The 16,006-nt window shown below is 46.8% G+C and overlaps 1 protein-coding gene and 1 non-coding gene across 5 annotated transcripts in view; one reads left to right on the top strand and one right to left on the bottom strand.

Annotated features, from left to right (window-relative positions):
- OTUD5 (OTU deubiquitinase 5) overlaps positions 1 to 16,006 on the bottom strand; it is a 32,053-nt gene that overhangs the window by 6,376 nt on the left and 9,671 nt on the right. For 2 of the 4 annotated variants that reach the window (XM_069463095.1, XM_069463093.1), the window contains exons 2-6: positions 13,838 to 13,931; positions 6,442 to 6,540; positions 5,241 to 5,305; positions 4,998 to 5,154; positions 4,751 to 4,899 (exon numbers count right to left, since the gene is read on the bottom strand). In XM_069463095.1, coding sequence (XP_069319196.1) covers positions 4,751 to 4,899; positions 4,998 to 5,154; positions 5,241 to 5,305; positions 6,442 to 6,540; positions 13,838 to 13,931 — 564 coding nt within the window. Of the gene's footprint in view, positions 1 to 4,750; positions 4,900 to 4,982; positions 5,155 to 5,240; positions 5,306 to 6,441; positions 6,541 to 13,837; positions 13,932 to 16,006 lie in introns of all 4 variants that reach the window. The other 2 variants (XM_069463097.1, XM_069463096.1) reach the window with 2 other exon arrangements.
- Positions 2,251 to 2,356, top strand: LOC138379269 (U6 spliceosomal RNA). The gene has a single exon (XR_011232048.1). It is a non-coding gene; the product is annotated as a U6 spliceosomal RNA (small nuclear RNA).

Consider the following 16,006-nt stretch of genomic DNA (forward strand, 5'->3'; position numbering starts at 1 on the left):
TACAGAAGCTTTATTCATAATCATCGAAAAGTAGAAGCAACCAAAACTGTCTTTCAATAGGTGAATGATTAAATAAACTGTGGTACCTCCATAAATGGAATATTAAGTGATAAAAAAGAAATGAGCTAATAAGTCATTAAAAAAAACACGGAAAAACCTTACTGCATACTGCTAACTGAAAGAACCAGTCTGAAAAGGCTACATACTGTATAATTTCAATTATACGACATTCTGAAAAAGGCACAACCACAGAGACAATAGGCAGATCAGTAGTTGGAGGAGAGGAGGAGAGGAGGAGAGGAGGAGAGGAGGAGGGGAGGAGGGGAGGAGGGGAGGAGGGGAGGAAGGGAGGAAGGGAGGGGAAAACACGTGGAGCACAGAGAATTTTAAGGGTAATGAAACTATTCTGAATGATCCTGTAATGGTGGATACATGACATTATATACTCGTCAAAACCCATAGAAGGTACAACACAAAGAGTGAACACCTAAATGCATGCTAATTTTTAAAAAAGATCAATTAGGAAGTCAGGGATCCCAGGATGGAATGCAGAATATGACAAGAGAATCTAAATGTATTACAAATGTATGAAACACTCTCACTGAAGGGTGTCAGGGGGAGTTGGTGACCTAAGTCACTTTCAAAATGAATGGAGTCTTTAACACTAAAGGCAAACAGAACTGCACATAGCATTGTACTCTACCTGATAAAGTTTCCCAGGGGTGTAAGGGTGAACAAGTCTGATACTGCTAAATGCATATATATGGAAGCCAGCAGTTAAGCAGACAGTGGATGATGGCAGCCAGTTTTCTACTGCTGGAGTGGGAATTTACACATCAACAAGGGGAGAAGGCTAGAATGATGCATGTGGTAATGGATTTGAGTTGGAGACATCATTAAGAACTCACGTTTAGTTTAATATAGATACACGTAGTTACACATAGAAATATTTACAGGTATGTGTACACACACAGGCCAGTATACACACAAATATCTCCTTGCTCTGTCAGCTGAGAGAGCCTAGAAGCAAGGACAACCTGGTAGCAAAGAGCATACTCAGCATCTAGACCTTGGTTTTCAACAACATTCTCTAATAAAAGGTTTCAAGGCCCTTTGGAGAAATAGTTGATTCTAGCATAGGGATAGGAAATATACAAGATGAACCCGGAACACCTGATAGCACCAGAGAATAAGGAAATGCTTCAGAAAAAGATGGAACAGCCAGGCGCAATGGCTCAAGCCCACTACTCAGAAGGCTGAGGCAGGAGGATTGCTTGAGCCCAGGAATTCAAGGCTGCAGTGAGCTAACATCACACTACTGCATTCCAGCCTAGATAAAATAGTGAAACTCTGTCTCCAAAAAAAAAAAAGAAGATGGAACAATCTGAGAAATAAAAGTAGTATTAGATTATGGATTATAGCCCAAAATATGAATACCTGTAAGTCCATACTGATATAAATAAATCATTAAATGAATAATGGAGGAAAAGAAACATCTCCCTTGTAGAAGAATTCTAAATAATTTACACAGATATTCTGCCCTCAAAGAGATGAAGCATAACCCTCATTTCTTAGGTATGGGCTGTGCATAGTAACTTCCTTCCAAATAGTACAATATGGGAAAGAGGCTGGGCACAGTGGCTCATGCCTGTAAATCCTAGCACTTTGGAAGGCTGAGGTGAGGAGGATCACTTGAGGCCAGGAGTTCAAGACCAGCCTGAGCAAGAGTGAGATGTAGTCTCCACAAAATCAGCCCGGCGTGGTAGCGTGCCTGTAGTCCCAGCTACTCAGGAGGTTGAGGCAGGAGGATCACTGGAGCCCAGGAGTTTGAGGTTGCAGTGAGCTACAATGATACCACTGCACTCTAGCTGGGGCAACAGAGCAAGACCTTGTCTAAAAAAAAAAAAAAAAAAGGCGGGAAAGAGTAAATTTACAGTAGAGAAACCTGACAAACACTACTTCTGCCAGGTGATCAAGGACAACATCAACAGTCATAAATCACATTCATAGTATATATACCTTTGATTTGATGTAATGAGAATGGCACTTTACCTCTGTGATCTTCCTCCCTAAAATCTACAACCCAAGCCTAATCATGAGAAAAACATCAAATTCCAAAAGAGAAGCTTTCTACAACAGCCTTGATCAGTACTCCTTAAAACTGTCAAGGTCATAAAAACAAGGCAACTCTGAGAAACTGTCACAGACAAGGAAGCCTAAGGAGGCACAGGGCCTTCAGTTAATAATAATGTATCGCTTCAGCAGTACATATACTAAGATTGGAACAATACAGAGAAGATTAGCATGGCCCTTGCCCAAAGATGACACACAAATTCGTGAAGCATTCCATATTTAAAATAGTAATAGCAATAATGTATCAATATTGGTTCACACATTGCAACAAATGTGCCACAGTTATCTGAGATGTTAATAGCGAAAGTGTGTGCAGGGGTGGAGGGAGGGCATAGGGGAATTCTGTAGTCTCTCTTCCGTTGTGTTGATGCGCCAGGTAATAGGTTTAGTGTTATGCTGATGCGCCAGGTAATAGGTTTAGTGTTATGCTGATGAACCAGGTAATAGGTTAGTTGATGCGCCAGGTAACAGGTTAGTATTATGCTGATGTGCCAGGTAACAGGTCAGTATTATGCTGATGCAGGTCTTCCGTGGGGGGTGGGGGTCTCAGGTGGCTGATCCCCGAAGTAATAGATGGGGGTTTTCCTTATCAGTACATCACATTCATAGTATATACCTTTTATTTGATGTAATGAGAATGGCACTTTACCTCTGTGATCTTCCTCCCTAAAATCTACAACCCAAGCCTAATCATGAGAAAAACATCAAATTCCAAAAGAGAAGTTTTCTACAACAGACTTGATCAGTACTCCTTAAAACTGTCAAGGTCATAAAAACAAGGTAACTCTAAGAAACTTTCACAGACAAGGGAGCCTAAGGAGGCACAGGACCTTCAGTTAATAATAACGTATCAATATTGGTTCACACATTGCAACGAACGTGCCACAGTTATCTGAGATGTTAATAGCGAAACTGTGTGCAGGGGCTCAGGGGCGGAGGGCATATGGGAATTCTGTACTTTCTCTTCAATTATTCTATAAATGTAAAACTGCTCTAAACAATTAAGTCTATTCATTTAAAAAAAACTAAAACATTCAAACTTTTTAAGAAAGAAAAAGAAAATGAGTAATCAAACCAGGACGTCCTGGATGAATCTTAAATGCATAGTATTAAGTAAAAAAAAAATGTCTAAAAAAGCTACATCCTGTATGATTCAAATTATATGACATTCTAGAAAAGGCAAAACTAGATTTGGTAAACAGATCAAAAACAAGGAAATTCTGATAAATTGTCACAGTCAAGAAGAGACTAAGGCACACAACAAGTAAACATAATATGGTTTCTTAGATGGGACTGTGGAACAGATAAAAGTCATTAGGGAAAACTGAGATTACCTAAAGTACTATCATTAGTTAATAATATATCAATATTGGTTCATTAATTATGACAAACGTACTATGCTAACACATTAATCATAGTGGGGTATATGGGAACTCTGTAATATCTTTGCAATGATTCTGTAAATCTAAAGCTGTTCTAAAATTAAAAGTTTTTAAAAACAAAACAAAAAACCCTATGGTGGAGGGTGTGTTGGTGTTAGAGTATGTGTTTCTTAAAATGAAGCAGGAGCGCGTTCTGTTTGTAGGAAGTGAAACCTGAATAGAAGACATCAAAATCCCCAGCAGGGCCAGACACAGTGGCTCACACCTGTAATCCCAGCACTCTGGGAAGCCGAGGTGGGAGGATCACTTGAGCCCAGGAGTTCCAGAGCAGCCTGGGCAACATACCCAGACCCCCACCTCTACAAAAAATTGTAAAAATTAGCCAGGCATAGTAGTGTGTTCTTGTAGTCCCAGCTACTCGGGAGGCTGAGGCTAGAGGATTGCTTGAAGCTCAGGAGTTCTGAGGCTGCAGTGAACTATAATTGTACCACTGTACTCCAGCCTGAGCAAAAGAGCGAGACTCTGTCTCAAAAAAAAAAAAAAAAAAAGAAAGAAAGAAAGAAAGAAAGACAGACAAACAAAAAACCCCACAAAAAACCCCAAAACAAAACAATACAAAAATCCCCAGCAGATGACTATTTATGAGAGAGAAAGAATGAAAATCTACCAGTGTGTGCTGGGAAAATGTGCTGCCTCCTTCTAAACACCTACTAGGCTCTAAGCACAGTGGGAGGTGCTTTCTATATCAGCCAAGCTTTCAGCCCAGAGTACTTATACAATCTACACTAGGTCCCACAGCAGGTAAGTGGTGGGGCCAGGCCTGCACCCCAGGTCTCTATGACCACAGCTGTCTGTAACTGCTATGGGTCTGGGAGAAAGATCCATGGCAAGACACCCAGACCAAGCCCTGGCTCACTGTTCCCAAACAGGACTTCCATGGCCTAAAATGCCAGCCCTCAAAAGGCACAAAAGATGGGTGAGCTGGCTCATAGACAGGCAAGCTGAGACCATAGAATGAGCCCTGAGAGATCAACCCAGGTAACTCATTAATTTTATAGAAGTGAGACCTCAGGGGAAACCCAGGGAGGAGACAGGACATTTTTGTGGGTTAGGGGCAGAAATGCTCTTTCCTATCCTAAGGTCTGGAGAGTTCTTGCCCTTGTAGGGCAGAGACTCCAGCAGAGGTTTCTGATCCCTATATCCAGCAGCCATCCTGGGCACAGGGACCCACTCACCCCTGGTTTGAATGATGGCAGGCCCAGCCCCACACCAATGGTGGCCTTGTTAGGATTCACCACTGAATTATAGTGGATATTCCGATGGTAGCTGACACGGATAGGTTCGTCCTCGTTTTGATGTATCCCATGGAATGTGTTGATGGGCTCTGCAGAGAAAGAGAAGGAGGGAGCATCCACAGTAGGCCAGGAAGGGCAGGCTCAGATGAGGCACCATCAGTCCCTCATCTACCCACTGCAGAAGTACCTGTGCTGTATTGGTACACCTCCACGGGACGGTTGTACATCTCTGCCATGGCCTGCATCTCAATGTGGTTGCCATGGCAGTTGTTTTTCCGCTTCCTGTTAATGTAGGTGGTGAAGTCCTCTGTGACATAGTTGGAGAAGTAGTCAGCATTCTTCATCTGCAGAATAGATTGGTAGGTTAAGGTCTGTGGGGAGAGGAGACCTCCCACCCTGCCCCTGCCCCAAGGCTTTCCCAAGGTCTTACCAGATAGTCCATGCAGTGCTTTCGCACAACCTCATGCATGTCCTGGTCTCCATATACCTGATCAGCTGTGGAGACAGAAGAAAGGAGAGGCTGGGGTCAGAGCTGCCATCAGAAAACCAACTTGAGTCCCAGAAAATCCTTGGGGGAGAAGGGGCAAGGGGACCAAGGAAATGCCCTTTCCTATCCTAAGGCCTGGAGAATTCTTGCCCTTATAGGCTGGAATGGGGTCATGGGAAAAGAGGCAGACAGGGACAGACTTAAAGAATAAGAGAGTACAGGTAAGAGGAACACAACCACAGGCCTCTTGGGCAGATGACTTTGTCTAGGGCATGCCTGGCCACTCAGACAAATCAACAACATTCTAAGTCCCATAAGGGGCCTTGAGTATCATCAATTCCACACTACCCCCCTCACTTTCCACATGAGGAAACTGAGGCACAGGGAGAGTTTGTGGCTTGCCAAAGGTCTATGACAGCGTCAACTGTGGAATACAGTTTTCCTGATTCCCAGGAGTCATCATGGCCTTTGTGGGTTAAAAAAAGAAGGAAAAGAAAAAAAGGGGGGAACTCTAAGTCCAATCTGCCAGATACTAGTGAGCTAAGCAACCAGAGGCAAGTGACCCGAGTGTTCTGAGCCTCATATGCCTCAACGGTAGAATGAGACCAAGGTGGATAACAACCTGGCAGGTCTTTTGTGGGGATTAAATGACATAATGGGTATGAACTGACTACCACTGGGCTTGGGACAGAGTAGTCACTCAGTAAATCAGAGTCCCCTTCTTCACAGTGAGACCTGAATGTGGGGTACCGTGAAGGTGACCAAGGTGAGTAAGATCCTGCCGCTGCTTCTGAGGAGCACACAGTCTACTAAGAGAGATAAGACATACATGCAAGTAACTTCAGTTTAACTCAGGAAGGCAGCCTGCGGCCCAAATGGTCCAGGCGTCGTGGGGTTTGGTCAAACTAAGGCGAGAAGGAAGCAGGTTCCCTCTGCTTCGCTTCAGGATCTTCACACATGCCGTCCCTTCTTTTCAGGATGCTCTTCCTATCCACTTCAGCTGCCTACTTCTCAAACACCAGCTTGTTCTTTAACACAGCTCCTCCCCCTCCAGGGGACCTCTCTCATCAGATTTCTCAAAGGTATGCTCAGACTTCTGCCCGATCACACTGGGCTCCCACTGAAGGCAGAGGGCAGTTCATACCTAAGTCCACCCCCAGGTCAGGGCCCGATACAGTAAAGGAAATCAGGAAAAGTTTGCTGAGCAGATGGATAGGCTGGGAGAGCCAGGGAGCTCTTCTCTCTGTGAAAATTGAAATGGGCTTGAAGATTAGGCAAGTCTAATTTCCACTGGTTGAAACACTGAAGAGGGAATTTCCCTTTGTTTCCCCGGAGGACCACTGCTCTGATGGGATCTCCCTGGGGAACTGGGGTAGAATCAGATCACACAGGGAACACTCCAGAGTTCTTCCATGACCATCAGTCTACCTCTCTGAAGGACTGTCAGAAGAACGCCTTCACTGCCTTCCCCTTCCCTCCCTGGAGGGTTTTGTAAGATAAGGAAAGAAAGGCTGCTCTGAGATAGAAAATGGGGCCCATGTCTGTCTCAAGTCCTCTTGGAGGCAAAGAGACCTGAAGGGTGAGGGGGTGTGGGGGATGTGAAGGCGGGAAGGGGTAGCCCCTTCACCGATGTAAACAAGGATGTGGGTTCTGTGGCCACAATCTCCCCTGCCCCCCCCTGCCCCCCTACCCCCCCTCCCGCGGCACTTCCAGCAAGTCACATGTTCTGCACACAGGCTCGGGGGCCCCCTGCTGCTGCCTTTCTTAGAAGCCAGGACCACAGAGCCTGCACAGTTGAGCTGCTTCAGGAGCTATTTCTGTAGGCTGAGCTTGGGGCGCTGGGAGGCAGTGCTGTCGGCAGCTGTAGTAAACAGGAACTGAAATGGGAGTGAAGGGGTTAAATCGGGGTCGGCCTGCCAGGTTCAGGGAGATAGGCTGAGGTGCTGGAGAAAACCTATCTCCTATGAAAGGGTCAACTGTCATTTCTAGGCCTGGGAGTTCTATCAGTGAGAGCTAGACGTCAGATGCAGAAAAATGGGGAAAAGAGGGGAGACTCTGAGACAGGAATCGGAGCTAGGGGAGAACCCCGGGAGGGTCCCACTTCCCTGACAGTGACTCCTTTGTCTGGCAGAAAGGCTCTGCTGCCTCCTAGCTGTGTGACGCTGGAAGAGGCCTTTAACCTCTCTGGGCTGAGATGAGATGTCTTCATCCATAAAGTGGGGACAGTAACTCTTCTTCCTCGCAAAGGGTGTTGTCAAGACTACAGATTTAAGCACCTGAGGCAGAGGTGGTAAAGAAACAGCAGCCCCATTTGTCACGAGCACAATGACTCCTTCACATTGCCCGCTACCCACAGGTCAGCCAGAATGTTTCTGGGACTGCTTATTAAGCCCTTCCTCATTTCTGTTGTACTTCCTCAGCCAGAGGAAAGCCCCAAATGCAGAGCCTAGGCTGTCCCTCCTCTTGCAAGTAGGACTGGCTCTCTACTGAATCCAAAGGTCCAGAAGCCTACCTTCTGTGAACTTAGTGCAAAACTTTTGCAACAACATTAGTATCACATTAATATAGGCTTCACAAAACGCGGTCTTGAAATATGGGCAAGTTATGACACTTCTCCACTTACCTGTAAAATGTAAAATATCACGTCTTCTATGATGCCACTGATAGGCGATATGGTATAACATATAATTAATTACAGCTTTTTGGGGAGAACCTCACCACACTAATAAGATGTACCCTAATTAAGGAACCATTAATGTGGAAGAAAATGTGCATCTCTGAACCAAGAAAAACAGCAACAGTACCTCCTCCCAAGGGAGATTAGGATTTCTTCAATGACATAAGGCAGGAAAAGCATCTAGCACAGAGCTAAGAACATAGTAAGTACACAACAAGGTTTAGTTTTTCTGACTTTCCTAGCCCCACCTCTTTCCTCCAGAAAGCCCTCCTCCTCCCAGAAGGTTGGCACATGGTGCTGGGGCCAGGCTGGACTCCCTGTGGAGGGGCCTGAGGTGGGAGGAAGAGGGACCCAATGGACCTGCAGAGGTAGGGGAATTCAGAAACTTGTTTTGATAGAAACTGAAACTCCTCCTCTTGCTGACGCTGCACTTGTGGGTAATCTGCACCTGTTCTCCCCTCCAGAGTCCAGCTGGAAGGGGGTCCCCTACGACCCCACCTCTGTCCTCATCCCCAACAGGGCTCAGAAACCCTCAGTACTATACTACAAGTGGTTCCAACAGAGCCTTTTCACACTCCAACTCATTCAGTCCTCACCGAAACACTCCTAACTTTACCCAGGAGGGATACTGAGATATAGAAATGAAGCACAGTTGACCCAAGATCACACATTTAGGGGGGTAAAGGCGAGGCTCTTAATGGGTAACTGCTGGATCCAGGTGATATTACCACCTCCACCCCAATCCAGCTATCACCTTAGTCACCTTACTCCCTGGGGCCAGGCCTAACCCTGTCTGCCTCAGTTTCCCCACCAGCACACACAAATATCCGCTGGAACTCAGGAAAGGCATGAGAATGGGCAGAGATTATAGATATCAGGGGCTAAATCTCTCCCTAGGGCCATAAAGGTCAACATGAACCTTACCCTCCCCACACATCCCACTTCTCTCCTTTCTCTGAGCACACAGAGAAACCACTATACAAGTGTCATGTGTACGCATATACAGCCAACAGCGCCTGCCAAAGATGTTCCCTGAGTACAAATGCCCACACAACAATCCCCACAACAGAGAACTATCACATTCAATGAGTAGATGCCCTTGCCACCAACCAGGAAAGAATGAAGGCTGGACAAGATATGAGGCTATATAAACTCAGGAACTCCCTCACCTCCTTCCTAGCCTTTGCAAGGGTAGGTGGGGGGATAACTAATAGCTATAACAGACTTGCCTTAACCTCTCTCCCCTGTAGCCTGGGGGAAATCCTTCCTACTCAGGTTCCCTAAAATGTAACCAGTATGTATCCAGAGTTATGTGGAGAAGCAAGACAGGAGAGCCTGGATTATCTTTCTATAGGGGTTTAAGTACAAGGTCCTACCATTTGCTTTAGAGGCCCCCTGAGAACTGCCTGCTCCCCAGGTTGCTGCCTGCCTTCCTGCCTGCTAGAAGAGTCACAGCAAGTTCCACTAAGGATAGAAAAGGAAGCTTGGTTTTTGCAGGCAACCTAAAAACAAACCATACACATGTGTGTACACAAAGCAGCAGGGAGAGACAGGGACCTGGTCTGCTCCCTACTGTCCTCCTGGTTCAGTGGGAACCCTGGCCCAACTGAGGGCTCATCTCCTCAGGAGATGAGCCAGGAAAAAGGTCTCACCTGCCTGTCAAGCAGCTGTGGTATGAGCTGGCCCGTGGTCCCAACTACCCTAATTGGCACACACTTAGTGGGGGAGACAGGAGAACTTGGCCTCCTTGGTTTCTCAAGGATTCCCACTGCAAGGATGAGAAAACTAAAGGATGCAGGGCAAAGAGAAGCCTAAGGAAGCTGGTGTATAGGAAATGGCCCATGGGAATCTTCTCCTCCTGTGGCCTGGTTCAACCTCAAACATCGATGTTCTAACACTGGCTCTGTGACCTAAATAGGGCAGGGTCCTGGCTTTCTCTTGAGACCTCAGTTTCCCCATTTATAAAATAGTCCGAATTATCTAAGATCCATCACTTCCAGTGCTGATGGTCCATGTTCGAAACCAAAAAGACCAGAAGAATGGGCTTGGCTAATGTTTCTGGGCCTCACTGCCATAACACGCACAGGCCCAGCCGCTCCCCATGGCCCATGCAGACACAACCATGTGGCCTCCACTTTGCCCACAGAGGCTAGCACCAGGGCCATGGTCAGGGTCAGAGGTTTCTGCTGAGTCAAACCCATATGTAAGGAGGGAAAGAGGGAGAGATGCAGAGTCATGTTTCCAGGAGGAGATTATCTGAGCATAGCAGGGGTAGGGTGGGCCGCAGGATACCTTTAGAAACTCAGGCTCCATTTCCACTCCACCCAAGCTTTCACAGATGCTCATGAATCCCCAATAGGAGGTGGTGGGATAGAAACGAGCGCAAACAATGGATACTGCTTCACACAAGGGACACCCAGACCCCAGAGGCAAAACAGAGGTCAGAAAGCCACCTGATTCAGGACTCCCAACAATAGATGGCCATGTGCTCCTAGTTGGAGGAGGTAATGCCCAGAGAGATCAAGGAACACAACTGAGGTCACCCAGCCAGTTGACAACCAAGCTAAGAAGCTATAAGGCTCCTAGATCACAGAATGAATGTATCCTTTGGACATGTCTGGGTTCCCATGCCAGCTCTGCCACTAACGACCCTGGGCATGTCATTCCTTTTTTTTTAAGCCTCAATCTTCTCACTTGCCTCATGGGATAATGATCCAAATATTGCAGGTGAGCGAAGCACCCAGCTAAATGCTTACCACACAAGAAAATGACAAAGTGCCCTCTATGTTTGCAACCCTCCCCAACTCCAACTCTCAGTTACGTGCTCCTTCCACGATTCAATGCATGGCAGGAAGTCACAGCCTGCAGGACTTTGCATTAGAGCCTAAGGCGACTGCCATCTGTCCCTGTCCAGGCTAGGCTGGAAACGGAAAGGGCAGAAAGCCTGGGGACAAAGTCCCCTTCCTAGATACACGTATTGTGCACTCTGCACCAAGGAAACCTTCAGATGAAGCCTAGAGACCAGGGGCCATGTACTTCTAGGGAGAGGCCACAGGACTTCTGAGGTTTTACACAGAAAAGCCGAGGGCAGCCTAGTCAGGGGAAATGTGTAGCCATAACACAGATAAGGAAAGGCCTTCAACCTGCCGTGGTCAGCTCTTCCTGTAAGCTCAGGCCCCTTACTGGAAGGCCCTAGTTGGGGGAAGGGTCAGGAGGCGTTTGGGGATAACAGCTAGATAGAAACACACATACACAAATAGTGCTCTTCATACAGGTTGCTGCACAAGCCAGGTGTCCTCCCTAGCCCCAAGGTCTACTTCAATGACTACCCAAGACCAGCCACCCAGTTACATTTTCTGACCCTAACTCCACCAGCAGCCCTGCTTACCCCACATCCAGCCTGAGGTCTCGACATAGGGCCTAGGACCTAATAGGCCCCCATCTATTCTTTCTGTGCCTCCCTTCTATTCAAGATGCCCCTAAACCCAGCTCTTGTCCTAGGAAACATCCCAGGAGAACAAGAACATTAGCCAGAGGAGTAGGAGGGGTGAGATTTTTCCCAGCCCAACAGAGCACAATGCCTGAACCTCTTCTAACCTCTTCCACTTGGTAGAATGGAGAGGCGACAACTCACCCAACCTTTCTTTCACCCTTTCAACAAACACTTGTGACGGAGGTCAGCATCCCGGCTTTACCAACGTCACTGTTCCATGACGGTCTATGTGTCAGACACAAAGGGAATTACCAAAGTAACCCCATTAAGTCGTTATGGCACTGGGGTTGTTTAGCCCCATTTTACAGGTGAAGAACAGGCTCAGGAAAGAAGAGCTGCTTGTACAAGGTCACACCAAGAATCAGTGCACAGCCAGGAGTGGAGCCTGAACCAGTCCAGCCCACCACTAGACATCCACAGACTGAGAGAACAGTAGACCTAGAAGGAACTCAAGGAGCACTTGAGAATCAACACCATTTCATGGATGGGAAAATGAAGGCCGAGGGTCACACAGCAGTTATGAGTCATGGCCAGAACTAGAAGATGGGTCATCTGACTCCCAGGTCAAAGCTCCTGTGACAGGGTGCTTTTTCTTGGTAGAGATCAGAGCTCCAAAGGGAGGATCAGGTCACACTTCCAGCTTCCCCTTCACCCTAGCACGCCCTCACGACTATTTGTTAGGTCACAGATTCAAAGCTAGAAGGGCCTCAAAGATCTAGCTCAGACTGGATAACAGATGGTACTAAGGAATTATTAATTTTGTTAGGTGCAATAATGGCATTTTGATTATGTTAAAAAAGAGAAAGTCTGTATTTATCAGAGAAGCATACAGAAATATTTACGAATGAAATGATCCAATGTCAGGGTTTTGCTTTAAAAGTACTCTTGTTTCAGGGGAGTGAGAAAGAGTGGGCAGGGTAGTGATGAAATAAGGCTGGCCATGTGTTGATGATTAGTTTGAAGCTGGATGATAGGTACATGAAGGTTCATTATTCTCTCTACTTTTGTGTAAGTTAAAAAAAATTCCATAATAGGCCGGGCGCGGTGGCTCACACCTGTAATCCTAGCACTCTGGGAGGCCGAGGCGGGAGGATCGCTCGAGGTCAGGAGTTCGAGACCAGCCTGAGCAAGAGCGAGATCCCGTCTCTACTAAAAATAGAAAAAATATATGGACAACGAAAAATATATATATAAAAAATGAGCCGGGCATGGTGGCGCATGCCTGTAGTCCCAGCTACTCAGGAGGCTGAGGCAGGAGGATTGCCTGAGCCCAGGAGTTTGAGGTTGCTGTGAGCGAGGCTGACGCCACGGCACTCTAGCCTGGGCAACAGAGTGAGACTCTGTCTCAAAAAAAAAAAAAAATATATATATATATATATATAAAATAAAATAAAAAATAGGGGCCGGGCGCGGTGGCTCACGCCTGTAATCCTGGCACTCTGGGAAGCCGAGGCGGGTGGATTGTTTGAGCTCAGGAGTTCGAGACCAGCCTGAGCAAGAGCGAGACCCCGTCTCTACTAAAAATAGAAAGAAATTATCTGGCCAACTAAAATATATATATTATATATATATATATATAAAAAATTAGCCGGACATGGTGGCACATGCCTGTAGTCCCAGCTACTCGGGAGGCTGAGGCAGTAGGATCGTTTAAGCCCAGGAGTTTGAGGTTACTGTGAGCTAGGCTGACGCCACGGCACTCACTCTAGCCAGGGCAACAAAGCGAGACTCTGTCTCAAAAAAAAAAATAAATAAATAAATAAAAAATAAAAAAAAATTCCATAATAGAAGAAACTTTTAAAGGTCTAGTTTGATACCCCTCCCACACACACAGATTGAGGGATAGAGACTCAACACACACCAGAGATAGGGTCTGGGTGAAAACCTAGGGTGACAGCAAACCTATATCCCAGGGTGACAGCAGTGTGCTATGGTTAAGAGCATGGGCCTCAGACTAATCTAACTCAGACGCTGAATCCTCGCTCCATCTGTTTGACGCTGGGCAAGTCGCCTCCCCCCCCCCCCATCTCTGAGCCACTTTTTTCATCAGACAAACAGAACCAACAATAGTCCCTACACTCACCTAGCTTGAGGGAGAATTAAAGGGGTTTCCCATAGTGCCTGACAGAGCAATCTGTCCTCAGAAGATGTTATTCTATTTATCACTAGTATTGCTGTTATTATTATTCTCGTACCACTATGCTGTCTCATGACCCAAAGCTACAGGCCAGATACTAACTTGAAGCTAGGGCCTGGAGTCCCTAAAAGATAGCTAACTCTGCCTCAACCCTGTGTCAGGGGCTACTCCTGATAACTGGGACACAGCTCAGGGGCAGCCCTAGGCCCTTGAGGGCTGAGGCAGAGACTCACCTACAGCCCGGAAAAGACAGGCGCCGTCCTCCTTCATCTGCTTGATGATGAAGCCCTTCTTGTCTCGTAGGGCCTTTTCAAACCAGTGCTCCTGCTGGAGGGAAGAGGTGGGGGTCAGCAACAGGGAAGGCCTGTACCCCCTCCCCAGGGCCCTGCCCTCGAGCTCCCAAGAGGCCCAGATAACTGGCAGAGAGGACACTGGGCAAGGTAAAGTTCTCAGCCCTGCTTGACCACTCCATGCATGGGGAGCAGGAGACCTTTTCTTTTAAGGAAATCAGTCACTGGGTGAACATACACTTTCTTCCAAAGGGGTCCCAGGTACCCTGAGAACAGAGGCCCTATCTGCTTTCTGACCCCTGCTAACCTTGCAGGGCCTAGCCTAGGCAGCCACATTGCCCCAGGCAGCCAGAGGCCCAGACCCAGTTAGTGCCTGGGTGAAGAACCTAGCTCTACTTCAAGGAGTTTCACGTGGGGGAGATGTTGAAGAGGGAGTAACTGGCAAGAGCCTAGATCCTCAACCCTACAAACAGCTAGGGGATTCCAAGATATATTGCATAAGGCAAAAAGTGTGTGAACTGTGATCTCATTTGTGACTGAATACATTTAACATATATATATACACACACATAAATGTTTACACATACATATGTATGTACACAAACACATACATACACAAAATTGGGAAGGCTAGACAATAAAATATTATACCTAAATGGTGTTGTTACAGGTGATTTTATTTAATTTTCCTTCTTTATAAAGGTATACAATTCATTATTCCAAATTCCAAAACCCAAAAAGCTTTGAAAATCGAAAGTCTTTATCTAACTCATTTGGCATCCTTACTGGAACTGACTAGAATCTAGTATCCCACTTGGGGGTGAATATTCAAATATTTCGACGCAGAAAGCATTCAGGTGTTTGATCATGAAGTGCTGCCTCAGACCGTTCTGGAGGTGTTACATAATACAAAGTATACACACCAGGTGGCTTTTCTAAATTCTGAAATTTTTCTGAATTCCAAAGCATATCTGTCCTCAAAAGTTCAGGTTAAGTGAATCTGTACAAATGCATAATTTCAGAATTTAAAGAAAACGACCGTGTAACCACTTAAAACGTAATTTCTATTTCAAAACAAAATCAACCAGGAGCAGCAGACCTTTCCTGAGTCCCTCACGCCCTCTGCTGGCCACCAAACGCAGCCAGCCTGACCCAGCAACAGGGCTGAAACTACAGGCTCCCAAGTCTGCTCTTTGGAGACACCATTCTGCCCAAGGACTTGTGGGATCCAGGCTAATGGTGACAGACATAGGGGCCCACCTCTCTGCAAGGCAATTTCCCCCCAAATCAGGCAAGGGGTGGAACTCATCCCCCAGGAAAACCGGGGGAGAAGAATCTCTGGCAAAATAGTAAGCACAAGGTTTGGAGGCTGAGAGCTCTGGGTTCCAATCCCAGCTCCATCACTTGCTTGCTGCCTGATTATGCCAAGCCTCAGTTTGCTATCAAATGGGGGATGTGTGACCTACTTGACAGAGCTGTCAAGAGGCTCAGAGGAGCTTCAGGATCTGAAGAGGCTTTGTAAATAACGTACCCATATACTGATGAGGTAGTCACCAATCACGGAAGGGGAGAGATCAGCAGAGAGATGACGTACAACTGAGAAGCCCTCAGAAAGTCCTAGGTGAGTAGCTGGACATGAGGGGATGTACAGGGGATGGTGACAAGGGAATACCTGGTCAGCTCCACCATCAGGGCCCATACCCCAGGAAGATGTGGCTGGATTTCCAGAGACGACAAAGGCACCTGGGAGGCCTTAATGGGCTTCCATGGGCAGCAAGCACAAAGACTCCTGTTTGGGTACAACATTCCAACAGTCCAGGTGCTCCTCCTGCCTCGGAGGCTGTGGACCAGCACATTCCAGCCAGTTACCCTCAAGTCCATCCCTGCCCCACAGGGTCAGTCATCTCCCAAAATCATGAAGCCTGTCCCAGTCAGGGATCTCCATCAGGGAAGGTGCCAACCATAACTATAGCCCCAGGCCTGACAGAAGGAAAAATTCTTTAAAAAGAAGGGAACACGGCCGGGCGCGGTGGCTCACGCCTGTAATCCTAGCACTCTGGGAGGCCGAGGTGGGCAGATCGTTTGAGCTCAGGAGTTCGAGACCAGCCTGAG

Source organism: Eulemur rufifrons, chromosome 30 (genome assembly GCF_041146395.1).
Source record: "Eulemur rufifrons isolate Redbay chromosome 30, OSU_ERuf_1, whole genome shotgun sequence".
Classification (NCBI taxonomy): Eukaryota; Metazoa; Chordata; class Mammalia; order Primates; family Lemuridae; genus Eulemur; species Eulemur rufifrons.